Source organism: Fonsecaea nubica, assembly GCF_001646965.1.
Source record: "Fonsecaea nubica strain CBS 269.64 chromosome Unknown Scaff67, whole genome shotgun sequence".
Taxonomy (NCBI): Eukaryota; Fungi; Ascomycota; class Eurotiomycetes; order Chaetothyriales; family Herpotrichiellaceae; genus Fonsecaea; species Fonsecaea nubica.
Window position 1 is genome coordinate 44400 of NW_019173740.1, and position 26373 is coordinate 70772.

General features: G+C 52.4%; 6 protein-coding genes across 6 annotated transcripts; 3 read left to right on the forward strand and 3 right to left on the reverse strand.

Annotated features, from left to right (window-relative positions):
• Window positions 1–1253: 1253 nt before the first annotated feature.
• Window positions 1254–2864, reverse strand: AYO20_08452 (hypothetical protein; the record flags this gene model as incomplete). Its single annotated transcript, XM_022646729.1, has 2 exons — window positions 1254–2721; window positions 2818–2864. The coding sequence occupies 2 exons, from the start codon at window positions 2862–2864 to the stop codon at window positions 1254–1256; spliced, it is 1515 nt and encodes a 504-aa protein (XP_022497277.1).
• Window positions 2865–5739: 2875 nt separating this feature from the next.
• AYO20_08453 (hypothetical protein) lies at window positions 5740–7673 on the reverse strand (the record flags this gene model as incomplete). The annotated part of the gene is made up of 6 exons (XM_022646730.1): window positions 5740–5961; window positions 6016–6048; window positions 6116–6165; window positions 6220–6933; window positions 6990–7090; window positions 7255–7673. 6 exons carry the CDS (start codon window positions 7671–7673, stop codon window positions 5740–5742), a joined length of 1539 nt encoding a protein of 512 aa, XP_022497278.1.
• Window positions 7674–10491: 2818 nt separating this feature from the next.
• AYO20_08454 (hypothetical protein) lies at window positions 10492–12149 on the forward strand (the record flags this gene model as incomplete). Its single annotated transcript, XM_022646731.1, has 2 exons — window positions 10492–10630; window positions 10684–12149. The coding sequence occupies 2 exons, from the start codon at window positions 10492–10494 to the stop codon at window positions 12147–12149; spliced, it is 1605 nt and encodes a 534-aa protein (XP_022497279.1).
• Window positions 12150–12846: 697 nt separating this feature from the next.
• AYO20_08455 (hypothetical protein) lies at window positions 12847–18502 on the forward strand (the record flags this gene model as incomplete). The annotated part of the gene is made up of 2 exons (XM_022646732.1): window positions 12847–18371; window positions 18433–18502. 2 exons carry the CDS (start codon window positions 12847–12849, stop codon window positions 18500–18502), a joined length of 5595 nt encoding a protein of 1864 aa, XP_022497280.1.
• Window positions 18503–19961: 1459 nt separating this feature from the next.
• On the reverse strand, window positions 19962–20957 carry AYO20_08456 (hypothetical protein; the record flags this gene model as incomplete). The annotated part of the gene is made up of 4 exons (XM_022646733.1): window positions 19962–20221; window positions 20278–20735; window positions 20793–20841; window positions 20912–20957. The coding sequence occupies 4 exons, from the start codon at window positions 20955–20957 to the stop codon at window positions 19962–19964; spliced, it is 813 nt and encodes a 270-aa protein (XP_022497281.1).
• A 2081-nt stretch (window positions 20958–23038) lies between these two features.
• Window positions 23039–25092, forward strand: AYO20_08457 (hypothetical protein; the record flags this gene model as incomplete). Its single annotated transcript, XM_022646734.1, has 2 exons — window positions 23039–23269; window positions 23323–25092. 2 exons carry the CDS (start codon window positions 23039–23041, stop codon window positions 25090–25092), a joined length of 2001 nt encoding a protein of 666 aa, XP_022497282.1.
• Between the last annotated feature and the right edge of the window lie 1281 nt (window positions 25093–26373).

The following is a 26373-nucleotide window of genomic DNA, read 5'->3' on the forward strand; positions in this document are numbered from 1 at the left end:
GACTTGTGAAACACAGTTTAATCACCAGCACTCGCCAAGGGATTATCCACTGTCTGGGATATCGGTAAATGCCATTGGAGAATGGGCACTCATTCCTGGAGCTCGTAAGTTCCCTCGCGGAACAGGCGGCAGACGCGAGATTTCTTGGGGCGCCTGGCAAGGTACCGAGTACTCGCACGGACTCGAGCTCTCGAGGTAGACGTATGGAGTATAGCGTGCAAGGGACGGGTAGCTCGCCTCGATTGACCATGCCGCACCTGTTTCGGTAGTACTTGTAGTTCTTGTAACCGCGCTGATTCTTTCTGTTTCTACAGGTACTTTGTCGGAGCTCCAGACTTGGGCATGCAAACGGACACCGTGAAGCGCAGAGGTGGAGGTCCAGGGGGTAGGGTACGAGTAGAACCTTCGAGTCCACAAGGTTGACTCCTGCGACTGGTGAGGCTGTGACTGAGGTCGGGCGCATGTGCATAAGGTATGGAGGACCCGTAGGTTCTCACTTGTACACCTGCAGCCTCAGGATCAGCCTACTCGTAGTCAACCTGGCTGATTGTGGGTACTCCATCTACCAAGAAGGTAAGGTAGACTTTGTGGGAGTCATGTCGCTGCAAGGAGGCTGTCCATGCACAAGAAAGGGTCAACGGGAGCGGTGAAGTTGGGTCGTTGATGATTGCTACTCAGGCGCCCCAGAAACTTGCCTGCCACCCAGCCAATCGCAATGCGATATTGTCTTCGAGAAAGAACCATCAAGCAAACTTGTGTGAATTGTCTTGCTCGGACGCCTCATCAAGGAGAAGTAGAGCAAGAGACTTTCAAATCAGCAGAGGCGGTCGAAAATGCCTCATCGAGGCCTGTTTGCATTCACTCCAGCAATCAACAAAGCATCCTTGTAATTGTACATTTGAAAATGGGAACTGGTTCAGCCTGTACTCGCCTGGATCTTGAGCTCGGGGGCTGTAACCTCGAGTCCTAGGCACGAGTCTCGTTGAAGTGACGGCATCGACCTCTTCTCCCGACTGAAGACAGTGTCTCTCGCCGTCCATACCACGCACACCCTGATGTACACCCACCGTGAACCTCCTTTTCTCATCCTGATCTTTTCCGTATACCCAACCCACCTGAAATCCATGATCGAAATCCAATGCTGGATCATCCTGCCCTCTCATTTTGCCATAAGCCATCCCATGTTAATGCAATGCTTTCTTTTCAAGGCAGCAAAAGCCCTCATTCGTCATATTTAACACAAGTTGTCGAATTTATTCTTCTCTGTAAACAGCCCACCCATCCTCCTCCCCAAACCATGCTCTCGCTAAGGCCGCACCGCTCTCGGTGGGCTGACTGAACGCCACTTGCGCTGGCTCAATTTCCATGCCGTAAATAAATTGGCTCATAACACATTCTAGAAGATTGTTCGCAATGCCTTTGTGACGGAAAGCCTTGCTCGTCCAAATTCGACTGACGCCCACCACGGCTGGATATGTCTCCTCGGAGATGCTGATGCTTGACGGATGCGATGACGAGGTGGGACTTGCAATCGGGGTGGGAATTTGCGGTTTCTGCGCCATTCGATTATTGTCCTCGTCATTCGTTTCGGTGGCTGCGGGTGAAGCTGGACCAACAGGGTTGAAGTGAGCAGTCAGAGGGATTGTCTCGCTGGTTGTGGTCTCGCATGGTAAGACCCGATGGGCTTTGGTGATACGCTCTGCCAGGCAAATACCGACACACTTATCGTCGATAATGTGCAAGAAAGCCTTGAATCTGTCGCATTTGCGGCCACCCGATTCCTCGTCCTTTTCTCCGTCTGGAATGCGCTGGCTCCACAACTCCTCCTCTTTGATATCCACGCTGCCGAGCTCCTTGTTTACGATCCCTAGCACCTTCTGAACCACGCGTCGACTGGGGAGGGCCATCTTTCGATCCACCACAACAACGCTGCCCGGGATATGCGAGACCTGATAGCACCATCGCATCGCTGACTTGAGAAATGCTTTTCCAAGTTCAATGCCCGAGCTGTCGCGATTGTGGTACATATTGTGCAATTGCGTGTCTTCTGGAAGTGAAGGCGTGTAGGACATTTGGCACTGTGAACATGTGGTAGGGACAAGCGGCTGACCTAGATCGAGTATTGTTTGAACGAGTTTCTGTTTCGGTGGCGCCGGCTTCGGGACCTGTATTGTTGGTCGCGCCACGGGCGTCCTCTCCGGAGCCGGCTGAAGCATGGGCTCATTGCCCGAAGAATGCGAGCTTTGAACGCGTGTGCTAGAGTTGAAAATTTCGCATAGCGGTTCGGAATCGTGACGCGTACTTCCAGGCCCACTCGGTCCGCTCGTCTGCTCCTCGCGTTTCCGCTTTGCGTTTTTGAGATCCTTCTTCTCTTTCTTAGACTTGTCGAGGAACGAGAATGTAGGCTTTCGAGCCTTGGCATTAGGTGGTGTTAGTTGCAAGCCAGGCGGTGGCGAGGAGGGTGGCGTGATTGTACTAGAGCCCATGTCTTCTTCGTGGGACTCTGCAGAGAAGACGGTGCTGTTCTTTCGGGAAGGTGAGGATGATAGAGCCGCGACACTGGTTTCTCGAATGGCGCGTTCGAGGCTGTCTTCGAGATCGAGAGGGTGGATTGCATTCTCGCTTGACGCCGCGGTAGAGGGCGCGTTCCAGGCGTCGTTGAGGCAGAGGCGCTTTGGTGGACGATAGTCTTCGCCATCCCAAGCGCGCCGCACATTGCGGCTGTACGTACGCATGAAAAGGCCCCTGATAAAAGAAAACTCCAAGTCAGCTCTTTATCACTTGCAGGGGTCCTCAAGACCGGAGACAATAACATACCCTTTGTAGCTGTTTGTGACGGTGTAAGGATAGACAGCAGGCGACATTGTCGCGCCGCAAGAAGGCGTATTCAAGAAAGTTCCAACTGGTACACGAAAAACAACAAGGTGTAGGCGAAAAGATATTGGGTGACGAGTTATGTGATGAAGAGTTGCAAGATGTTTTGGAACAAGTACAGGTGTGAAATGGGGACGCGTTCCCTTGGGGGAGATGGTTTCGGGGATAGCTTTGATTTAGCGGGCGACGGGGGAACGGTCTCGGGTTGACGATGCGAGCCGGGGGTGCGCTCTGAGAAGAATAATAATGGATTCGGTGGTTTCGGAAGATTGAGGACTAGGTCTTTGGGTTTGAGCTTGTATGGTGGTTGTCGGCAATAATTGCGAGGGGCTCGAGGGGGCTTGACGAAGTCTAGAGCTGATGCTAGCTTTGGCTGAGGCCTTTTGGGTGGGTGTGGGTGAGAGTGCGCTGGGCCCCGGGAGCCGCTGGCAGCCACTCGCAGTCACTGACGGCCACTGCCAACCAGTCCAGTTAAAGCGTCCAGGGGGTCTGGTGGGGTGCGGAGGGGGGCAAATAACTTTGGAATCTCGCCGATTCCTTCCTTCTTCCTTCGCTGCACTGCCCTGGCACCTTGTGCAATCGAGGTGCAGAGGCTCAGCCAAGCGAGCGAACTTGTTGTGCACCTTGGCTTGCCTGGCAGCCGTGCTCGTGCTGTCGGCAGAGCGGGCTTCCTTGTGCTGACTGATCTGCTGCTTTTCTGCTCACGGCAGCCGATCCTCAAACAGTCAGAGTGTGTCCCTTCTTTCCCACTTCTTTTTTAGGCTGTACAGGGAGGAGGGGGGGTCGAATAGGAGGCGCGCTCGAAGCAAGTCGAGCCGTTAAAAAGTCGGGGGGGTTTTGAGGGTTGCTGACCGGTACGATGTAAGTACCTGGGTACGTAGCTGGCTGGAAGATTGGTAGTTGAAAGGTGAGAATGACAGTAGAGGGTCGAAATCCAAGATGTTTGTGTGAATAAGTAGGCAGATGGTCTAGGTCTTTGATCTCGCCGGGTGATCAGGTGCCCAGGCTCGTGATGAATGGCCCAAACCGTGACGCGAGGAATACAAGAAGAATACTCGGTATGGTGTATCAGTTCACCACCGCAACGATAACTGTTTTAAAAGTACGAGAGGCCCGTGGTGGGAGGCCCTTCTCGAAAGAATGGAAAAGGTAATGAATGATAAATGTTTAAGGACCCTTGGTGCCTTGTGTTGGGGTGAAATCGAGGTGACGAGGTTGGGATGGGGACAAAGAATAATAAAGCACAAAATAACAATACGAGTATGATTTGACCCCACGGCTGATCTTCTGATGATGAGTCTTTCTCGATGCGCTTGAGGTTCTAAGATCAATACCCTCTGTTGTCTCGGGCCACCGTTCACTTTGTTGTTCGACAACTAGACAGTCCATTGTTCTCGCCCTCGTTAGCCCGCCCCCCATCTCCCTACTACTGCTTGCATTTGCCTCTCGTCTCCTGCACAAGGTGCGGCCAAACACCAGCAAGGCCACTCTTTTCTGCCCGCTGCCCTACGAGATCTACGAGTACGAGTAGAGGACTGGAGAGACGAATGCGCCCTCCCTCAGTCGCCCATGATTGTCCTGCCCACAACCCGCCATCCGCCATCCCATCCTCCTGCATCCTGTACCTCGTGTCGACCACCCTCGCCCTTTTTCGTTGGACAAATCATGAGTCAAGGCGTTCAAATAGAATGGCCCAGTCCTGACGCCTAAAAGTGCTTCACAGCCAATACCATTGCACCGCCCCAGCTCCCTCGCAAGGGATCCATCGCAGCGACCACGAATCACGGGAGGCAGTAGTCGACAACTCGACAGGGATCTTTGCCCGAACAAGGAGAGACATCGCCACCTTTGGGGTCTCCCGGGGTTGCGGCTTCTTTCTGGTGCCCTTTGCCTCTACAAGTTCTCGAGGGATTGACAATCGGGATCGTAATCGCTCACGAAAATTCCTAACCGCGCGAAGCCGACTAATCCTGTCAGGTCTTGTCCACCACTCAATGGCCGCCACCTTTGACGAATACCTAGCGGTGCCAGTGCTGTGAAATGCTCGTGTCTCGCATATGCCTGAGAACGGTGTGGAAAGTGAGCCTTGGTTTGTGGGGATCCCTTTCCATGTAATCAGGGCGAAGGAGAGACGAAAGCCACCTGTGGTACCCCGTCGAAGGGCACGCAGATTAGCACATACCCGCCCCATGACTTTCATTTTCGTGATTCGTTGGCTCATGCCTGTGAAAGATCCTCCCCTCTGTGTTGGCTCAATGTCTGGCTGCCAGATATCAGGCAGATCTCTGGCTGGCAAACCAGGTCAACAGGCAGGCACAAAGTAGCTCAGGCGCCTGTGACCCAACAAATCATGCTTTGTGGACAAACACTGTGACCGGAGGACAGTCGTGTTGCTCAGTTGAAGCAGCCAATGGTGCCTAGCCATTTATCACAACATCGATGGGGTTTGTGACACGTCAGTCGGCCAATACAGCCGACTGCAAAGATGGGTCAGCACTGTGCGCTCTCAAAACGATGCCGAACATGATTGAGATTGCCTTTCATGGCAAGAGCATTGTTTGATCACTGCCTAGCAAGCCGCTGCTCGCCATATCCCAACAACTTTCGTGGCCAGAAATAGTGGCGGCATATTACAGGGACGGAAAACCGGCTTGGACCGGCTCGATGTGATCTCTACACGCCAAAAACAGAGAGGGGGCAAATTATGTGGATTTGAAATTGTCCAAGATCATTCGAAATGTGGACTTTATGGCAGACGATACCGTGGCTATCGAACTACCAGAGTGACGGTGGACTTTACAAGCAGTCACAGCCAGCTGCAAGCCTTTCGACCAGCGAAAACAGTTGGCCACCCCGGCCTGCACATCAGTGCGTAAACATGTACCGTGGATTCTCGTCGCCCATTTCCGCAATTTCTTCCTCTGCCTTCCCAGCCATGTTTGCATCCTCATGCCCAGCTCGGCGGCGCTTGTTTCGGGCAAAGAAATAGGCTCCCATGAAGACATATATTCCACCGGCCATAGCGACCATTGAAAGCGACACGGCATGGCCGCGGACAAATCGAGGAGCCTCGTTGGTTTTATAGAGCTGAAATTGGTCAGAGGTCGAGATTATAAAGGGAACGCGAGATGCCAAACTTACGAAAGGGGCCATGATACCAGCTGCATTTCCGATCTACAGCTTCTAAGTTAGACTCGTCGACAACGCCGGAGCCGGAGCCCTTGAGGAGAAATTGACTCACAGTAAGTTGAATGCCGCTCGCAGTTGTCCGTTTGCCATACCGAGGCTGATCTGTTTCCGATAATCAGCTACTGTGTGTCTGGAGCAAAAGACACCAAGACTTACTTGAAGGCAGCCACGCAAGAGGAATGCCAACTGAGACGTAGAGCCCTGTCGCGACCATGAAACAGGCGAAATAATGGGCTCCTGGACTTACGTCTGCGATCAGAATGGCGTAGCCAATGATGCTCACCAGGCAGAAAGGAGCGACAGCAAGCGCTCGATGCTGGGCTCTATCTGAAGCCCAAGCGACAACCAGGTAAGTGATTGCGCCCAACGCGTAGCATGGCACAGTGAGGGCCTGCGTCTCGGCTGTCGACCATGTCCCCAGTCCCTTGATGATGGTGGGCAGAAAAGTCGAATACCCATAGAGCATGGTATCGACGCCGAACTGACCAAAGGCAAACATCCACACTTTCCAGTCCTTGAGGGCTTTCATCACGTCTTCTTTGTGGAGCTCGTCCCCTGACGAAGTATGGCCGATCTGGCGTCGCTTCCGCAGAACCATCAGCTCTCTCTCTTTTTCAGAAAGATAATATGCCGACTCTGGTGCGTCGGCGAGCCAGAAATAGACTATGACACCCAATACAACGCTGGGAAGGCCCTCTATGATCATGATCCATCTCCACCCTGACTGGCCGGCCACACCGTCCATAAATCCGATGCCATAAGCCAGAAGGCCGCCCACACTTCCAGACAAGGCGGCCGAGACAAAGAGATAGCCGACTCTGAGCGCGATCTCTCTTTTGGTGTAGAACAGGGTGAGATATATCGTCATACCTTGTGGAGGTCAGTTCGCTTGTTCCTATAATCAGGACAGTCCAACTATTGGTTACCTGGGAAAAGTCCTGCCTCCAGAGCGCCCATGATCAAGCGGCAAGCAATTAGTCCTCCATAGTTCTGGACAATGCCTGTCAACGTTGCCACAATGCCCCACCTGATGGTGGAAGAGAGAATGTCAGTGTTCCGTTGTGCAGGTGGATAACAGGAGATCATCTCAATTGTGTCACTTTTCCCGATGCGACGGACCTGCTTCGACTGGTTCTGTCGCAAGTGTGCCACGAGAGGCCACGAAGTTGAGCCGGAATGGACGGGACTTACGACAAGGTAATGAAGGCAATCCACCGGCTTGGCCTGAGTCGCTTGATGACAAGATTGCTCGGTGTCTCACAGAGAATATATGTGACGAACAACAGGCTAACCGCCGTTTGATACTGCGATCCTTGAAGCCCCAAATCTTCTTCCATGTTATACAACCGCGCGTTGCCAATGTTGACTCTGTCCAGGAAGGAGAAGAGGTAGAGGAGCATGGTTGGGGGAACGATGTACAAGTCAAGTTTCCGGACCAGACGTCGTTCGGCGGCGTGATCGATGGTTGGGAGGGAGTTTATGTCTTTTTCAGAGGCGGTGACAATGTTGGCGCCATCGTCGTATTCCGTCGAGGGATGCTTTTCGGGGTCGAGTTTCGCAATGGACTCCCCGTCGCGGGTTGGGCTCGAGTCATTACTTGCGCCCGTCATGGTGGGGGATTCAATGAGATAGGACCTGTGGTCCACGAGGTGAATGGGAATAGAGGCTGCGCGACAGCTCAATCGCGAAATATCTGCGCTCGACAAATTGTCCTCTTAATTCAACCTGGCGACAGGAACAATATTGCTTTGGTGCCCAAGGCCACTGGATCTCGGGGGACCGTCACACTCTGCAGCCCACGATGGTAACAGCTCGAATCCAGAGTAAGCCCGAGGGAGGGCTAGGGTGTATATATCCGAACCAGAGTAAGGAATATCTACTCCGTCTAATCCCACAGAGAAGATGGAGAGCCAGTGTCCCCGGGGCCGTTATCTCCCCCCTCCCTGTCTTCATATCTTGCACTTGCCCATCCTAGTGCGAATTTCCAGCAATGACGCCGGTTGATGCTCATGCCACTACCGCCAGTACGGCTCGGCATATCGATCAGCGGGCAGTTTGGTGCAACGAGAAACGTGGAGATTATCAGGGACCCTTGCGTGCTGGACTCCCACTGCTTCTAGATACCATTGTGACGCTGGCCCAGGAACTTGGCGCTCAAGGAGAGGCTCATGATTGGCCGATATGGATGCGAGGTGGAGATTTCATTTGGTGGAGGATCTGCAGGGTGGCGTCCAAGTGCGTCCCTTAGCCGGACGTCATACGGTCCGTCACGGAGAATCACCGACCTCAGGCACCCTCGAGGGACAAGTCGAAACCTCTTAGAGCTTACACTGCTTCGACGGACAAATGTATCTTTGGCGGCCTTTGGCCAGAGGCGGGGATATACGCGACGACCGACTAGGCGAGCACGCGAAATGCGAAGGATTCATGTTCGGCAGTTCAGAGAGACATGGCTGCCACGAGACAGAGAGGTTCCAGAAGCCGAGCCAAGAGAAACTTGTTCCCCGAATGTCGCGACGAGGAATTGGGGGGCTTACAAGATACTAGGTAAGCAGGTGGCAGGCAGGAGATATACATTGAAATGGTACCATTTACCTCTGGGAAAGGGCATCGGGTAGGAGGGAGAGAAGGTCAAGCGGGATATGCGCCCGCTTGTCCCTCAGCCGCCAAGTATCTTGTTTCATAACGAGCCCTCGACAGTCTGACAGGACGCAGAAAAACACACTGTCTGTTTATTGAGTAACGGCCTGGATCTCACAAAAAAGGAGAAGTACCACTGACTACTAGGTGGATCGAACGTAATAGCTGATCGACGACGACCATCCCACCTACTACTTCCTTACTACTTACTACTCAACCAGTATCACCACACCAACCGTCTTCTTTCCTCCTTCCTCCCGTCAAAAGAGCAAAAAACTCACATTGACCTTTCTGCCGTGAGAAAACCCCGCGAAGGAATTTTTTTTTTTCAGGTTTCACATTCGTTGGGATCCAAGTTGCGTCCATGCTCCCACCTATAGCTTGATATCATGGATCCAGAGCTCCTACGCACCCACTATGATCATATCGAAGTCATCCATGATAACGAATTAGGGAGTTACAAGAACTGTAGAGCTCCTACGTTTCCATGAATGCTTGGATATTCACTTCTAGCCTGCGAATTAGGGAGATGGATGGATGAAACAAGACTGTGGACGAGCCTTACAGCTTTGCACCATATCACCGGTTGAATGTGGAAGGAATTCTGGCACAGTAATATATGTCTCGTGGTTTTTTCGAGGGTGGACCTGGTGAGTGAATGAGTGAGTGCTACATGGCGGGTGAAAAGTGTTTGTTAACTGCCCAGCGCAGCAGGACTAAAGCGGAGGGTGTGCCGACTACGGTGGACGAATGGGCTATCTATCACGCAATGAGTGTTGACTTGAATATCTTTGCTCATACATTGTCGATGCCTCCGTCGAAACGAATCACTCTATATGCATGCCCACCTCAGTCGTTGTGGATTCAACGCCAACACTGCTTTAATTGAAGTACTTCAGATCTATGAACACACCGCGACACAGCATTGGTGCTATTACTCCCTGACTTCTTCTTGGGCTGTGACACATGATTTGTTTTGCTGCAGGGGCGTTGCTTTGACAGCGACCATTGACTCCATCCATTCAAAGCAGAATGTTCGCTACAGATATCGGAGAATGCGTTTCAAGGCCCTTGCAATCCGGAATTCAGATGACACTGGAAGCCATATTAGACCAATGACATGCCACTGCTTCTACCATAGAAGGGCCAATTCCTGGCTGACTAGCACGGTCTGAACCGACATCGACGGCACGGAAGGTCATGACGGGAAACACTTTAGGATACTCGGTCTTGAAAGAAGGGTCCCTTTGACGGTATGCTCGCCACATGTGCTTCATTTTGCTAGCATGTTCTGTAAATAGCTATGAATACGAAATGCAGGAAGGAATAAATAGAAGAGCGGGCAATACATAGCACGGAGTTCGTATGTTGGCACATACGTAAGCAAGGCTGTTGCGATGAGGCTGAGCTCCAGAGTGGGGCCCAGACCCTGTGTCGTTCCTCCGGCAAAGCCCCTCGCGTCATCAGCAAAACATTGTGCAGTGCTTGGGTAATTTTGGCCTTCGAAGTGTCTCAGGCTTCCAGGCTTCCGGGCTTCCAGGTTTGCATTTTGGCTATCACCTGTTTATCTCAATCACCGCAGTTGTGCGCAGTCTGTTATGCAGGCATCAGCTATAATGCTTAAGCTATCCCCTTCGTGAACTGAAGTGCCCCTTTCCCTTCATGAGAGGTCGAGAACTGACAATCAAGACGCCACACTCATCCCTTTCTGTTTGACGCTTCTGGCACTCGTCGACCAACTTTCATTGCGAAACTTGGAGACTGGCCACCTAAGGTGCCTCCGTACACATGAGTGCTCCTATCGAAGCTCAATCTATATCCTCACTAAGCAACCTGCTCGCAAACCCACCACGCTACCCGAGAAATCCCACTCATCAAGTCCACGAATCACTTGTGCTCTACATCGTCCGGGTACCTGGCAGCAAAGGTAAGAGGAGGACAGAATTGTGCAAGAGAAGGACATACATTGAGTTCTTGTAGATGTGTTTCTCACACCTCTGAAGCCCGCGACCAAAGCCTCGATAAGTATCGAGGCTGTGCAGTCCAGTCTATATTACCTCCATGTCGAGAGACCGGAAGATGAGGCGTTGAGAAAATCACTGGAAGCCACACAGATTACAGACAACCGCAGCCATGAGGTCTCGCCAATACAGAGAAAGCCTCTTCCTCCAGCACCGTACGCGAATTATCCTGCTTCACAGAGACCTCCAACCCCACCAAAGAGTTACCCTCATTATCAACCGCCATTACTAGAGTCAAAAACTGCGACTCAGGCTGAGCGCTATGCTGCCCGTGGCACTCACATCAGGCTGAATACCAGGGAGCATCTGGACGTCCCTCCGACTTCTGGAAAACCTTTCGGTAGCCGAATAATGCCTTCGCAGATGCGTGATGGCGATGAGAGTCCATCTCCAAGTCCTATCGAAAATGCACAGATGCAATTCAGATTGGCCAGGAAGCCAGTCCGACCGGTAGTTCAGGCTGATACTCAAGGTCATAATCGGTCAGATACTGACCAGGAATCGCCGATCAGAGCCAGGCTTGATCATTCCTCGCAACTGTCTAGTTTTCCCCCCACAGGGTCTATGGCTTCGAAGCCGGGGTCGGCAACGTTGCGCATAACGCTGATTCGCAGAGACCCTGCTTCTGGTAGTCAATGGAACGTTGGTAGCATAGTTCAGCAAACCACAGAAGCCCCTCTGAGGAGGGTCGACGTTGAGCTCACCTCGCCGGGTTATATCAAGTTCGTGCAGTCAGAAGCTGGTGGAGGCACTGCGTTCCGCAGAAAGGTTGCCTATATGCAAACGTCTAGTGACGATGGGTCATTATTAACAAAGAGGAGACTCAATTCCACGGATTCTTTCTCGAATGCCCCTCCGTCAACCAGCCGAAGACCGAAACAGGCCTATGCTTTCATCTCGCCGTGGCAAGGTATGTGTGCCTTTGGCAATGGCCTGGATGGCAAAAGCCTTCGGTGTCGACACTTCCTACCCGGTACAAATCCGTCTATGCCAGGTGTCAGTGCAGATGTTGCAGAACTACGCTTCAACCTGCCATGGGCATCACTTCGGTTGAAGGACCCGAACAAGAAGCAGGCCAATCATATATCAGACTGGTCTCACGACACGTCCAACACACGTCCGGAAACTTCCTCCAACAAAGAAGTATGGAGGCGAAGCTTCCAAACCTTGACGCACAGAGCTCGAAAGCAGCTCTCTATCAGTGAAAGCAACGACGACTTTGCACAGGTCGACATGCCAAATGAACAGCCTCGGTTGAGCCTTGATCTTGGACGGGAAAAGGCTGGAGGAGGTTTCAAAGGCCATAGTGCTAAGCTCGGGAAGCTCATTATCAATGATGAAGGCCTGAAGATGTGTGATCTGGTAGTCGGAGCATGCATGGGGGTCTGGTGGCAGCATTATGCGGGAGATATGTCGTCTTCATGAGCGTTTAGTCCAATCGCCATCCGTTGAATACATGAGATGGGGTTTCCAGCTTGGATAGGAATAGTAATACTCAGTGACCATCCGCATCTGAGCTGTGGTCATGGGCACTTTGACTGTCTACATCTAGGTTTCGGGACGAACGAAGCTTCTCTTATGCACGTTGCAGCCTCGCCGTACTCGTACTCCCTCGCTCCGTCCATGGGAATCCACTGTCCTCAGCAATTTCATTTTGGATGCGGGGCGGAATGAAAAGGAGTCCCGCCTTGGCAGTTGCCCGATGTTGACGTTCTCCACCAGTGGCCATTCGGACTGCGCATGGCGAACGGGGGATGCTTAGAAGGTGATCACTCACTATATTCCAGAACCAGCGCCGATAACTTACAGAGTTTACCTCCAGCAAGCCGTGTGTGTGCACATGAGAAGCATCGACACTGGTCCATTTGTGGAAACAGCTCCTCCCGACTCTTTCGAGTACACCCGCCCTGTCCTCCATCCAATACGAGACCGCGATATTGGCACGACTACTCGAGTGGTTGTCCTCCAGTCCCCGTGATTGAAACCGTCAGATCAAAAGAGATGCATATACGGGAATGATGACACACTGTGATTGAGATCAGTCTCTGGCGGCGGAAGAGGAGGAGCCTGGTAACTCAGCTACCACGCTGTCTGTTCGCCTCCGACCTCTGCGCTTACTGCCATGGCCGCAGAAGCACCTGAGATGAAGCAGAACCCCTGGGGTCTAGGGCCAGCAACTGATCGGGGAAGATTGCAAGCGAAGAAGGCTCAATTGCAGCCTGCGTTTCAACCCGCCTTCAAAGTCAACGGTGAACCTGGTCCTGCAGTCCTGTCCAACGGCCGCTCCAACAACACTTCCATCGCAGGTCCGACTCCTTCGGGATCAACCCCACGAGATACCTCGCCTGACAGGCTCACTCCGTTTTCCACGGCGTCTAGGACGTCAAGTGCCCTGAAAAAGACCTACGGCTCTGGATCAAACCTTGCCCGAATCGCGACAAACGAGCAATCGGTCAGCGGAAGAGAAACCGTTGATTTGGACAATGCACTGCAAAGCGGCGGAACGCCCACGGCGGGCAGAAAGAGTGTGCAATTTTCTCGAGATACCCAAGAGATCAGCCCTCATAGTAATGGGCATACCACACCTCCAGGCGGCCGAACAGATGGCCTAGAGCAGGACAAACCGCACTCCCTGTATGCCAGATTGAGAGCACTGGCTATACCGCAGGGATATTCATTCAGCCATACTCGGTCTCCCAGTGGCCTATCCGCCAGTGGGCGCTCTCTGGACGGTAAAGAGGTCGACAGCCAGCCCTCTGCTCAACCTGGCCACAATGAAGTCGGGCTTGCCGCTACATTGGAGGAGGATAGCGGCGATGACGCAGATGCTGATGCGGATGAGAGTAGCGCCGCAGAGAACAGCGTGTCCCAGTGGGCAACCCGAAAACGGCGGCGGAAGATACGACGTGGTGACGATATTGAAACCGCACCATCATCTCCCCATAGCCTGATGCGTCCGGTATTTGCGAGTGCTCCTATCAACTCTGATACGGACCTGGAAAGGCCTCGTACATTGGTTAGGAGGGCCACCGATACTGACATGGTTAATAACCCTCAGGGTGTCTCAGAGGACGAGGGGCGCAAACAACTTACTAACAGCAGTGGTTGGACACCCCGTCACCCTCTGCGAGGCTTGAGTTACGGCGGTCAGCGAAAGCCAGGTGATACTACACCAGACGGTCTGAGAAGGCCGCTGACTCTCTTGAATTTTGCCAACATCACTTCCTCTCGAGAAGCCGGCTCAAGCGAAGGGCAAACTCCCAAGACGCCATCTCGTCGAAAGATGCTGGCAGAGCGAAGTTCAACCCTGAGCGCCGCCAAATGGAGGCAACTCAAGAACAGTATAAAAACGTTAGGTCAAAGTCGAAAGAAACCGCCCACTCCTGAGGTTTTAAGATCTGCCGCCTTGCTCGCCGAATTGGCCGCCGCCGCTCCTGCGGCCCTAATACTCGCCAGTATGTTTCAGCGTGACGAGCACAATCACAGACGGGTACCAGTTCTTCTGGAACAGCTCAAGGTACAAGTCACAGACAGTGAAGTCGACCAACACAAAAGTAAGGACGAGAAAGCCATCAAAGAGACCGATGAGGACAAAGTCCTGCGACATCTGATTTTCAAGATCGAATGCGAATATGGTAACGGTGCCAATCGGATGAAATGGGTGATCAAACGATCGCTCGGAGATTTCTCTAAAATGCATTTGAAATATAAAGCCGCCTATAACACTGGGAGACTTAGATTAAAAAGCGACGGGCGAAAGAAAATGCCAAAGTTTCCTTTGGAGGTGTTCCCGTACCTGAAATCTCTACGCTTGTTCGCCGATGAAGGCGACGAAGAAGACGCTGACGGGGGAGATGACACCGAACCAGGCACAGCGACAGATACCGAAAGGCCAACTCCTCGAAGCCAGAATCGACCCGGCTTCACAACAGCACGGAGGAAATCGAGTGTGACAGGGCTTCACGATCCTACTACTCCTGGGAATACACGCCGAGAGGTGTTTGCCGAACGCCAGCGTAAGACTCTGGAAAAATATCTACAACAGATGATACAGTTTATGCTGTTTCGTCCAGAAAGCAACCGTCTGTGCAGATTCCTAGAAATATCAGCTCTCGGTGTGCGTCTCGCTGCCGAGGGTAGCGAACATGGCAAAGAAGGGCTTTTGCTCATCCGTTCGGCCAAAGGCCTCGACTTCAGAGCGTTGAATGCCCTCGAGTTTAAGAAGCGACATACCCCAAAGTGGTTTCTGGTTAGACACAGTTATGTTGTTTGCGTGGATTCGGCAGAGCAGATGCATATCTACGATGTGTTTTTGTTCGACTCAGACTTCGAAATACAATCCCGAAGGTTACGGCCAAGCGATCAGAGAAGTGCAAAGGAGCTGGCAGAGGCGGCCAAAGAATCTGCGAAACATCCCCAACACCATCGTCTCAAATTGGTCAACTCGGAAAGAAAGTTGAAACTCATCTCTAACAACGAACGTCAGTTGCAACAGTTCGAGGAGTCCATAAGAGAAATGGTGGCGGGATCACCTTGGGCCAAAATCAACAGATTCGACAGTTTCGCTCCAGTGAGGCCGAACTGCTTTGCCCAATGGCTTGTTGACGGCAGAGACCACATGTGGGTAGTGTCTCGCGCCTTGAATCAAGCGAAAGATGTCATTTATATCCACGACTGGTGGTTGAGCCCCGAGCTCTATATGAGGCGGCCGCCTGCCATCAGTCAGAAATGGCGTCTTGATCGATTGCTGAAGAGAAAAGCTGAAGAAGGGGTCAAGATTTTTGTCATTGTTTACCGCAACATCGATGCGGCTATTCCAATCGACTCTCAGTACACCAAATTCTCCCTGTTGGACCTGCACCCAAATATATTCGTCCAAAGGTCCCCCAACCAATTTCGACAGAATACCTTCTTCTGGGCGCATCACGAGAAGATATGTATTGTTGACCACACCGTGGCCTTCGTTGGAGGCATCGACCTGTGCTTTGGCAGGTGGGACACTCCTCAACACACCCTCGTCGATGACAAGCCAACCGGCTTTGAGCCGAGCGATGAGCCCAAAGATGCGGACCATTGCCAATTGTGGCCGGGAAAGGACTACTCTAATCCGCGGATACAAGACTTTTACGCGCTTAACAAGCCGTACGAGGAGATGTATGATCGTTCAAGGGTAGCCAGAATGCCGTGGCATGACATTTCTATGCAGGTTGTTGGGCAACCAGCCCGCGACCTGACCCGACATTTTGTGCAGAGGTGGAACTACATCCTGCGACAACGCAAGCCAACACGCCCTACACCGTTTTTGCTCCCCCCTCCAGACTTCAACCCCGCCGATCTGGAAGCGCTTGGTCTTGACGGGACATGCGAGGTCCAAATCTGTCGCTCTGCTGGGCCTTGGTCCTTGGGTACTCCCGATAAGACCGAACACAGCATTATGAACGCTTATATTAAGCTGATTGAAGAATCCGAGCATTTCGTCTATATTGAGAACCAGTTTTTCATCTCCAGCTGTGAGACAGAAGGTGCCACGGTCCACAACAAGATCGGTGACGCTCTTGTGGAACGGATCACTCGTGCCAGCAAGAACGAGGAGGCATGGAAGGCTGTGATTATCATCCCCCTGATTCCTGGATTCCAGAACACGGTCGAGGAAGAAGGTGGGACCAGCGTGCGGTTGATCATGCAATACCAGTATCGCAGTATCTGTCGTGGAGAATCTTCCATCTTTGGTCGTCTGAAGGCGGTCGGTGTGGATCCGGAAGAATACATCCAGTTCTATAGCCTTCGTCAATGGGGCAGAATTGGTCCACGCAAAACACTTGTGACGGAGCAACTCTATATCCACGCCAAATGTATGGTTGTCGATGACAGAGTTGCCTTGATTGGATCCGCGAACATCAACGAACGATCATTGCTGGGAAATCGCGATTCCGAGTGCGCGGCTATTGTGCGCGATACAGATATGGTCTGGTCGTGGATGAACGGCAAGCCTTACCAGGTTGGCCGATTCCCGCACACACTCCGTATGAGATTGATGCGCGAACACCTCGGCCTGGACGTTGACAAGATCATGGAGGATGCACAACTGATGGAAGCAGAACACCACAAAATGCAATCATCAGGAAAGTCAGTCCGATCAGAATCTCCCGACGACACTTTCAAGAGTCCTATGTCGGAAGCGGATGATGTCCTCAGTCCACTACAGGGACAAGATGCAGAACTGCATGAAGAGTTGCTTCAGCGCACTGAGGAGTTTAGGAGCTTCAACCACGACGTCGATTGGGAACAGCAGGGTAACCCCAACCTCAAATCGAAGAGAGCTGGTGTGACTCAAGATCCACGTGTGACTGGGGATGCTCACCACAGACAAGATGTAGAAGGGCATGGATACGACAGAATGGCTGAGATTGCCGCCAAAGGACTTGGAGACGGACGAGACAGCACACTTGTCCGAGGCAGTAAGGAGGTTTTGTTCTCAAACATTGATCCAGAGGGCAAGACCCCTCTGGCTGATCCGCGAAAGCACGGTGAACACCTTCGTCTGCCTTCGTATGTGGTCAAGATGGAGACGCCGGAACCTCCATTGCCTCCCAGGCCCGGCTTTGGCCGGATGGATACGGTGCAGCTGGGCTTACCCATGTTGTCGCAGCTGCCTCCACTACCCCCTGGAGATGACTCGGACATAGGAGGTCCTCCGCTTGCCAAAGTCGGTTCCAGGGACTCGATCCGCCCGCGTCATCCGTTGATGGAAGAGCTCCGGCGTCCGCTGGTCGACCGGGATTCCATGACAGACCCAATCCACGACGCATTCCTCTACGACACTTGGCACGCGGTGGCAGAGAACAACACCAAGATATACCGCTCGGTGTTCCGGTGTATGCCGGACAATCAAGTGCGTAACTGGGACGAATATCATCAGTACGTGGCGTACGAACAACGGTTCAATCAATTACAAGGCAATGACCTTCCCAAGGAGGACAAGGTATCCGACCCTTCTCGGGCAGGATCTGTCACTAAAAGTGGTCCGCCAGGAGCGGGGTCTCGACATCCGGCGGCACAGATCAAAGCTGTGACTCATGTTCCCTCGGATATTGAGAAGGCGACTGGCGAGGTGAAGGAGAAGATCAAGAGCGTCCTCGGAGACAAGTCAGACCGCGCACATGAGGCCGCTGAGAAGGAGAAGCTTCGGCGCTGGGCAGCGGATATCAATCAAGCACAGGCTCAGAGACAGGGGATGCCCACCTTGCATCGGCAGGAAACATTGACGGAGGAAAAAGCCGGACTACAGACTGTGCCAGAGGGACAGGCCATCATCGACGAAGGCAGCGGGACGGGCGAAGACGATGACTTCAGCACTGAGCGGCCGATCAGCAGTTTGAGTTCGACGGCAGTAGACAGGGAGAAATCAGCAACAAACGGCACTCCATCAACCACGAACGGGCCTTTTGTAGGGTACTCGGACGCGGTGAACCAGAATGCTGCTCAGTCGGCGGCCAACATTGGTGGAAGTGGCCGTCGACGCAGAAGGGCTACCACTAGGTCTAGTAGACGTGACTTCAGCGCGAGCGATGACATCCTGGCCATTGAGGAGGCGGAAGAGCTGTTGGGCTGTGTCCAGGGCCATCTTGTTGTCTGGCCTTATGATTGGTAAGTGTGGCTCTTTCTTCGCATGTCTCCTGAGGATGGGCTAACGGGTTTTTGTGCTTAGGTTGGAGAAGGTTGAGGCTGGAAGTAACTGGCTGTTTCCCTTTGACCAGATCAGTCCGATTGAAATCTAGTGAGTACCCCTGTCCACGTCGTCTCACACATTGGACGATGAGTGAGGCTCGGAATGAAAACACTGACATATGGCTCTAGTATCTGATGTTGCCGACCACAAGAGAGGAAACAGTCACTATTCCCAGAAAACACTTTTCTATTACATGCTTACTTTCAGAAAGACTACATTACGAGGCAATCACGCAAGGGGCTTCACAGAGGGGGGGAAGATTGAGAGGGATGCATAGGAATCCAGACACCGGCACAAGAAAGAGCACAGGGTCATGCATGTTTTCAGTGGAGACGAAGGGTGCTTAAGATGAGAGTCTTCTTGTCTTATTAATACATTCATATGCTACGGCCGACCAAAAATGGGGGCATATTTGTTATCTTGTATTTTGTCACGGCCTGTCTCATACTGGCATTCAGGCAATTAGGCACTCGAGGGATGGGCAGGACAGGCTAAGGGATTGATTACCTGCGGTCTTCGTCATCGTCATAGGGGAGCAAATCTTGGCCCTGGAGGGTCTTTTCGAGGGGATCATTTCCCATTATCCGTTCTTCGTTTACATTTACATTTTTTTAGCACCAGGGCGGTCTGGTCTGTCTCGTCTTTTCGGGAAAATGTACTCGGTACCTCGTACTTACTGTCTAGATAGAGTATGGCCTCCAATGGTGAGGTTGGAAACTCAGAATGGCAGGGCAGTAGAAAAAAGACATGGTGGGCATTTCATCAATGTCAAACCCCATCGTCTGTTATATACGTTCTGCTTCCTCATATTGAGCTCCTACTAGGTCTCTCAAAAGATATCAACAACTCACAATAGACAGCACAAAACAAAAACAACATAATACATATCAAAAGTGTACATCGCTAAACATCTTCAAAACTCACGTTTTCGGCCTCGCGGCCTCCCAGCCGTCTTACCTGGATATCTCTATTCTCCCCCGAGGAATACACCTCGTATTGATTAGAACATTGACTGTCGACCCCTGCTCGCTTCCTTGACGCGAACAGTCCTGTCTGCCTTCTTTCTTCAGCGTCTGTCGATCTTTCCACCTTCAGTCAGGCACGAAAGTATTGGCAATCTGCTTCATGGTTCTGGGCAAGACCATAGAGCTCGTGCACGTGCCTCCGAAAACTAGTGATTTGTCAAGGTCCAGCGTGCCTTCATGATGAGTGACGAAGACAATCATGCTGGCACGGTCTCCCAGCGGTGACTATCACTGTCATGGCTGGGAATACTGGGAGCAAACCCCAATGCTCGCTGCTGACTGGCGATGGTGTCTTGCCTCAGATCGTTCGCTGAGTCGATATATGTGGTAGACCCTCCCTCTGCTAGAAGAGTCCAACCACTAAAAAGTGTGGTGAGAAAGCCCCCTTTAATGTAATTTTACAACCCCAACACAAGCCATATAGATGAGGTGGCCGCCTTGTTGTACAAGCCCGAAGTTTCTCATGGTATCTCAACTCAACAGTCAACCTCGGCAGCAGAATATTTTCTTCCACCAAGGAACGTTAACGTTGTCATCGTCGAATCCTGATTTCTCCGTCGGTGGTAGAGGATTGGGCAGGGATGGTTGTCGGGCTGGTTGCATAGAGCCTGGCATCTGATAAGATGCTCCAGCACCACTGACGTTAGGAGTATGGCCCTTGGAGGCAAATGGGACTTGATGGGCCAGTGAGCCGGCACCTGCACCGTGTTGTCTTCTTGCCTCAACCACTCTGCGCACGATGACTGTGCATTGATATTAGCACTAGCTGTTGATGAGCGGAAGAGCAGCCTCGACTTACGGGCAAAGGTCTCCTCGATGTTAACCATCTCTCGGGCGCTTGTTTCCATGAAGCCACAGTTTCTGCTCTTGGCCCATTCCCAGCCGACCTTGCTGCTGACGACTCTGGCATCTTTAAGATCACATTTGTTGCCGGCGACAATCTTGATTGGAGGGAATTTCCATCCATCCTCCCTCCTGCCGCGGACCTTGGCACCCTTCTCGCGGAGTAAACGGGCATTCTCCTCCACTCTGTTCTCAGCTTCAATGTCAATCATGTCGAGGAACCACGACAGCCCATCGAGAGAGGCGGCATTGGTGATATCATAAACCAGAAGAAAAGCGTCAGACTGGAGGTTGGAGGCAGCCCACAAACTCCGATATTCTTCTTGACCGGCTGTGTCAGTGAGTGAGAGATAGTAGTTTAAGCCGTCCACTGTTCGAGTCACCGAGTACGAGTCCTCGATAGTCGGATCATATCTGCACAGAGTTAGCAGGAGTATCCTTTCCGGCTTGGAGAACGAGGGGGGCACGTACTCGGAAGTCCATTGCGATCGGACCAGGCGCAATGTAATAGACGATTTACCTGCAAAAGGGAAAGCATCAGTGGAACATATCACTTTCGCCATCGGCACGAAGAAGATAAGGAAACATACCACAACCTCCATCGCCGCATATGGTGATGGAAATCTTGTCCGCCATGGTGGAGTATTTGAACTGGGGAATCACTGAAAGAGTACCCCTCTTGGAGTGGAAAGAATTGTAAAGCTCGTATAAGAGGCCCTGAGACTATAGTTGACGGGATTGTTCTCTCGCAAAAGAGACAGAGTCCCGCAGATGCTGGGGGCAAGCTTTATTATGGCCGAGAGACAATCCGAAAGTAAAGGGGATTGCGCACGGACGCGATCTGTAAACAAGTCCGAGGTCTATATGCGCCTCTATCCCTGCGATTTGGTTCTGTACTGAGAGGCTTTCTTTATTGGTGTTAAAAGGGGGGAGAGCGCTGCCGCAAACACGGCCAGAGGGTTCAGGAGGTTGAGAGAGGATTCGCAGGTGTATCGCAAGAACTCGGGACCAGCACGTCGAGAGTCTGCAATAGTCGGAAGTGAAGTGGGAAGCAATTTAATGCTGGACTGAAGAGGTCGAGGGGTGCAGGCAGGTGCTACTAGCAGTGGGATGGAGTGGGCGCAAAGGTGCAGGAGGCCGCTGCGAGGATGGATCGTGGGATGTTGATATTGACGAATTTGACCACGATGGCTAGGGACAAGGTCGCACTGGATGATATAAGAGGCGTCAGGTATTGTGTCTATCGGAAGTGACAAAGGTCTTGGGACGTGTGATTTAGGAGAGGGGAACTGTGAGGATAGAAATGTATGGTTGGAAGTGTTGAAGCAGGAAGTGTGAGAGACGAGGTTCGGGAAGGCTGGATTTGCGACCAGGGGGGGTTTGGTGAAGCCTGGCAGCCACACGCGCCCACATACCCACACACCCACCCACCCACACTCTCTCTGGTTCTTTTCCGGTACGTCCCTACTCCATTCGACTCCGAGCATTGGGTGACGGCGTCCAATTGTGGGACAGGACTAGAGCCTCTCCAGTTCAAGACTCGGTCGATTGGGTACCAGAAGGACGTTGATCAGGTATCGAGTCAGTCGAGGTGATGAAATGATGGTCTGTTTTCCATCATGATCTCCCGCAGTGTCAGCATCAACGAGGCGGGTGGTTTGGACCGGGCAGAAGTGATGCTTTCAAGCGAGATGGGAGAGTTACATGGGCAGGGGAAAAGGGACAAAAAAGTTCGAGGAGGGACGAAAGCTTGCCGGGGATGCAAGAGGGACGAAGAAGGGGGGAGATGATTGAAACACCGACTGGGCGGAACGGCCGTTAGGAAAGAGGCCAAAGGAAGTGTGGGACTAGGGGGAGTAGCCAATGGGCAATCAATGGGCCGGGGAATAGGGAAGCCACCACGCCTAGCATTTAGCCTACGGGTGCCTAGAAAGCCTAGCAAGCACCAGAAGCACCAGAAGCTAGCTAAGAAGGTAACTAAGGAACCCTCTAGAGCCCCCGAGGGCCCTTACAAGTTCAGGGCAGCCAGTTGGGCACCAAAGGTGTGAAGTAACCACTGTCGATCATTCTTGTTCTCCCAGAGCCGATCCCCTCACCTTTCTCGCCTTCTCGCTTTCTCGCTTCCTTGCCCTAACAAACTTCTCCAGCCATCGCTCGCACACACACACGCACGCATGCCACCCAATTCTCTCTCGTCCGTGAATGGCGCCCGATGACTCCTCCCTTCCTCCCTCCCGAGATCGCCGTACAGCCCCCCTCAGCCTCGTGCGTTATGTAAGCCCACACATGTTGATCAGGCCGCCTCTTGCGCTCAGGCTTCAGGCCTCCGCAGCGGCCGCACGAGGACGACAAATATAGCCACCCCCAGACTCTTTTCGTCGGTGCCTGTACACAATGAAAGGAAACATCTCGCACGCACACTCTGTTAAGGCCTCGTCATTTCTCCTACGCACCGCTGGTTGTGCTCGCAGTTCAGGACCACCCTCCCAACTAAAGCGCCCCCACCGTTACCAAGAAGCGAGACTCGCCATTGTGTGGCTGATGTTGTTGATGAGCGTGTTCTGTGAATTTGCCCCCGTGCCGGGATGGTGCAGATGGTGCTATTCGAAGGCCTTAGGATTCAGGCCAGTCGATATATACCATCAAGTATGGGTCACCACTGTTCGCCCTTGGAATAAGGAATGTGACCTGTTTACGACCGACTCCGCGACGTTGAAATGGAAGCAATTCTCAGCAGCCAGTCCAGCACGCAGAGCCGACTGATATCTGACATAACCCCCTCAAAAGGCTCCGCAAAACCCCCATCATGGTGGACCCGGATGAGCTTGGACAACTGGTTGTGGGAATTGTCAGCGGCGTTGCTGTGTATCTGCATCCTGATTGCCATTGTTGCCATTCTCCTTGTATACGACAACCGCGCTGTTCCAGATCTCCCAGAGGGATTGACGGTGAGTCCTCGGGCGCTTGTCAAAGGTTGAGAGATTCTAATGCTTATTGCCAGATTAACGCAATAATATCCCTTCTTGCGGGCTTTGCAAAGGCTGCCCTACTGGCAGTACTAGCTTCGGCCATTCGACAGGAGAAATGGCTGTGGTTCATCGGAAAACCACGGCCACTCAACACCGTCGACGCTTTCGAGGAAGCCAGCCGTGGCCCTTATGGTTCAACTCTCCTCATTCTCAGTCGTCGAGGCAGTCTTCAAGCACTAGTCGCCGCATTGGTCACCGTCCTGGCTCTCGGCTTCGAGCCATTTCTGCAGCAAGTTCTGAACACTGTAGTGCGCGACAGCCCTGTCCCATCGCAACCTGCCTTGATCCGCACCCCGACCTCGTACAATGAATCGGTGATTGGAAATCTAGGTGGTTCAGGCCTGTCATTGAAAGCTTTGATCGGAGCGTTTGGAGGGGCATCAGGTGCCATACCGAATCCTGTTTGCCCCAGTGGAAATTGCACATGGCCAGTGTACAACACTCTTGCATTGTGCACCATGTGTACAGACATGACCAGCAAAGTCAAACTCGGGGGAGACGGGTACAACATCAACTTGACCTCCCATTTCGAGGAGTTCTCTCAGAGCAATCGGACGTCTTCCTCCACCACCTGGACACCAACTTACTCCTTCCCGCACGGAAATCCCGTCAACGTCTCGGTAACTCTTGACCTGTCTTTGGCGAGCAGCGTGCAGTGGTTTGTCACCTATCCACGCCGCGTGGTGTGGCCACTGAATATTGACCCTACGCCGGACAGCCACTGGGGTAAGAGCTGGGACAATAAATCATATGCTGGTATCTCTTCTCCTCTGTTTGCCATGGGCTATCTCGACATCAACACAACCTCCTCCTTCGACCAACTGGTCGTCCAATCCGCCACGGAATGTGCGTTTACACCGTGTGTCCGTACTATGGACACTGCGGTCCGCTCCGGCACGACCATCTCACATGCGACAACCACAGATTACGGCACCATTATCATTAGTCAGAACCAACCCGATGGGCGCATTTTGACTGGCTGGGAGGCAGAAGTGAACGATACGAGTTATTTCGTCTATGACTCCGGCAACGATGATTCTCAAGGTCGAGCATTCTTGCTTGTTCAAGCCCTCCGGATAGCGCTCGAGGGAAATACCACTTACAGTTACGGCGGGTACTGGTACTCGGACCCTGCTCAACAAGGGGACATTTACAATTTCTCCTCGACGGGCTTCGACCAGAACTCGGGGCCGTGGAGCTCTGCGGGTCAGCAGGCGATCGACGGCAACGGCAATTTCAGCGACGTCGCGGATAGTGTTGGGCGGGCAGTGACGGGTCGTTTCCAGCAGCTACAAGAAACCGTGGCCACTGGGACGACTCTGCACAACCAGGCGGTGATAGTGGTCCGCTGGCCATGGATCAGCTATCCCCTGGCGCTTGTCGTGCTCGGGCTGACCGGGCTGTTCCTGACCATGTTCTCCACACACCGCAACCACATGCCAGTATGGAAGGAGTCGACCCTCCCTCTTCTTTTCCGGTACAGTTCCCCAGTCGAGTTGCAGCAAGGCCACAGCACTCCACCAGGAGGTCTGACACCTCCGCCCGGCACGACCTTTTCGTTTGCAAACACCATCCCGGGTCCCGATTCGAACAAAGTGAGCTCGATCATCGCCCAGGCTTCAGCGGAGCAAGTGCAGCTGCGTCGCCGGGACTCGTTCTGGGTTCTGGACTCGGATCCCCTGCCACTGCAAAGCAGCCGGGACGGTTCGTCGAGCCAGCGGACCGTTTGGCATCGAGTATAGAGATGGTAAGAATGCATGGGAGTGGAGGGGCATGGATTGACAGCACAGCCAAATCTCCCGATGCATTTTTGTTTCTGTCTTGCTGTGTTTTTTTCATATTGTCGTCTGTCAATTTCATATAGTTTGATTTCTGTCCAGTCTTTTTTCTTTTCTCCCGTGTCCGTGTCCGTTGCCCTGGGACTGCGTTTTCCATCGCCCGTCGTACTTGGACCATCAAGCCCCCCGACTCTAGGAAGCAAACCTCTTACCCAACGACCATTGTCACGGTCCCAACACTCTCTCCCCCTTTCTGCGCGCACCACATACATATATGTATAAGATGTACCCACCCACCCACACCGAAAACACATGCGCAGTGAGGGAGAGGGGCCAAGGGGCCGGAGAAGGGTCATTACATTACTTCTTTCCTTCGCAAACCTAACCTCTGCAGTGTAGATATACACGACACGACACGACGCTGGGCTTTTGCTTTTGTTTTTGTACCCTCTTGGGTCTCCCTAGATATCTACATATCTATTGGTAAAGTCATACATTGTCCATGTCCTAGCTACCTACCTACCTGATCAGATTCGTCTGGGACGAGAAGAAGGTTTAAAAAAAACCAGCGGAGGAAGGGAGGCGGAGATATATCTGATTTATATACAATGGATAGGCAGCGTGGCAACATAGCAGTATATTGAAGCAGCATAGCGGACGTTGCGCGTCGTGTGTCGTGTATCGATCATATCGTGTATCATGTATCATGCATGCATGACAAAACAAGAAGAAGAACCTTGATGAAGAGTCGTCACATCTCGTTTTCGTTTACCGAGAACTCGGGATGAACAACCCGTTTTGCTTGTCCGGCCAAAAAACCAGCCCCCCTTAGGGGGTTTGCACATGGCTTCCTCCCCTTTTCTCCCTTTTGCCCAACGAATACCGATGGCATGTGGAATGTCTGTGGCAATGCATACATGCATGCACCTTTCACTGACAAGGTCAAGGTCAAGCCTGTCCGTCCGTCGCTGTTCATCTTTCATCTCCACCAGAGCCTGATCGACCCTGCATCCCGTCCCCGTTCCCGCTCCATCAAATGAGCAATCATCTTTGCACGGCAATTCCCATATTATATATAAGTCTTAGCGCCCAACGCCTGACCGAGCATTTGCATCATCGTGAAACTTCGTAGCAGTCCGAGGTCCCAGCCCAAACTTAGGCTCGCAACATTGATTCAACGCATGTTATTCATTTATTCCTTCCTGTTGTGAACTGACCGGGGTATGATAGTGACAAGATTTCGAA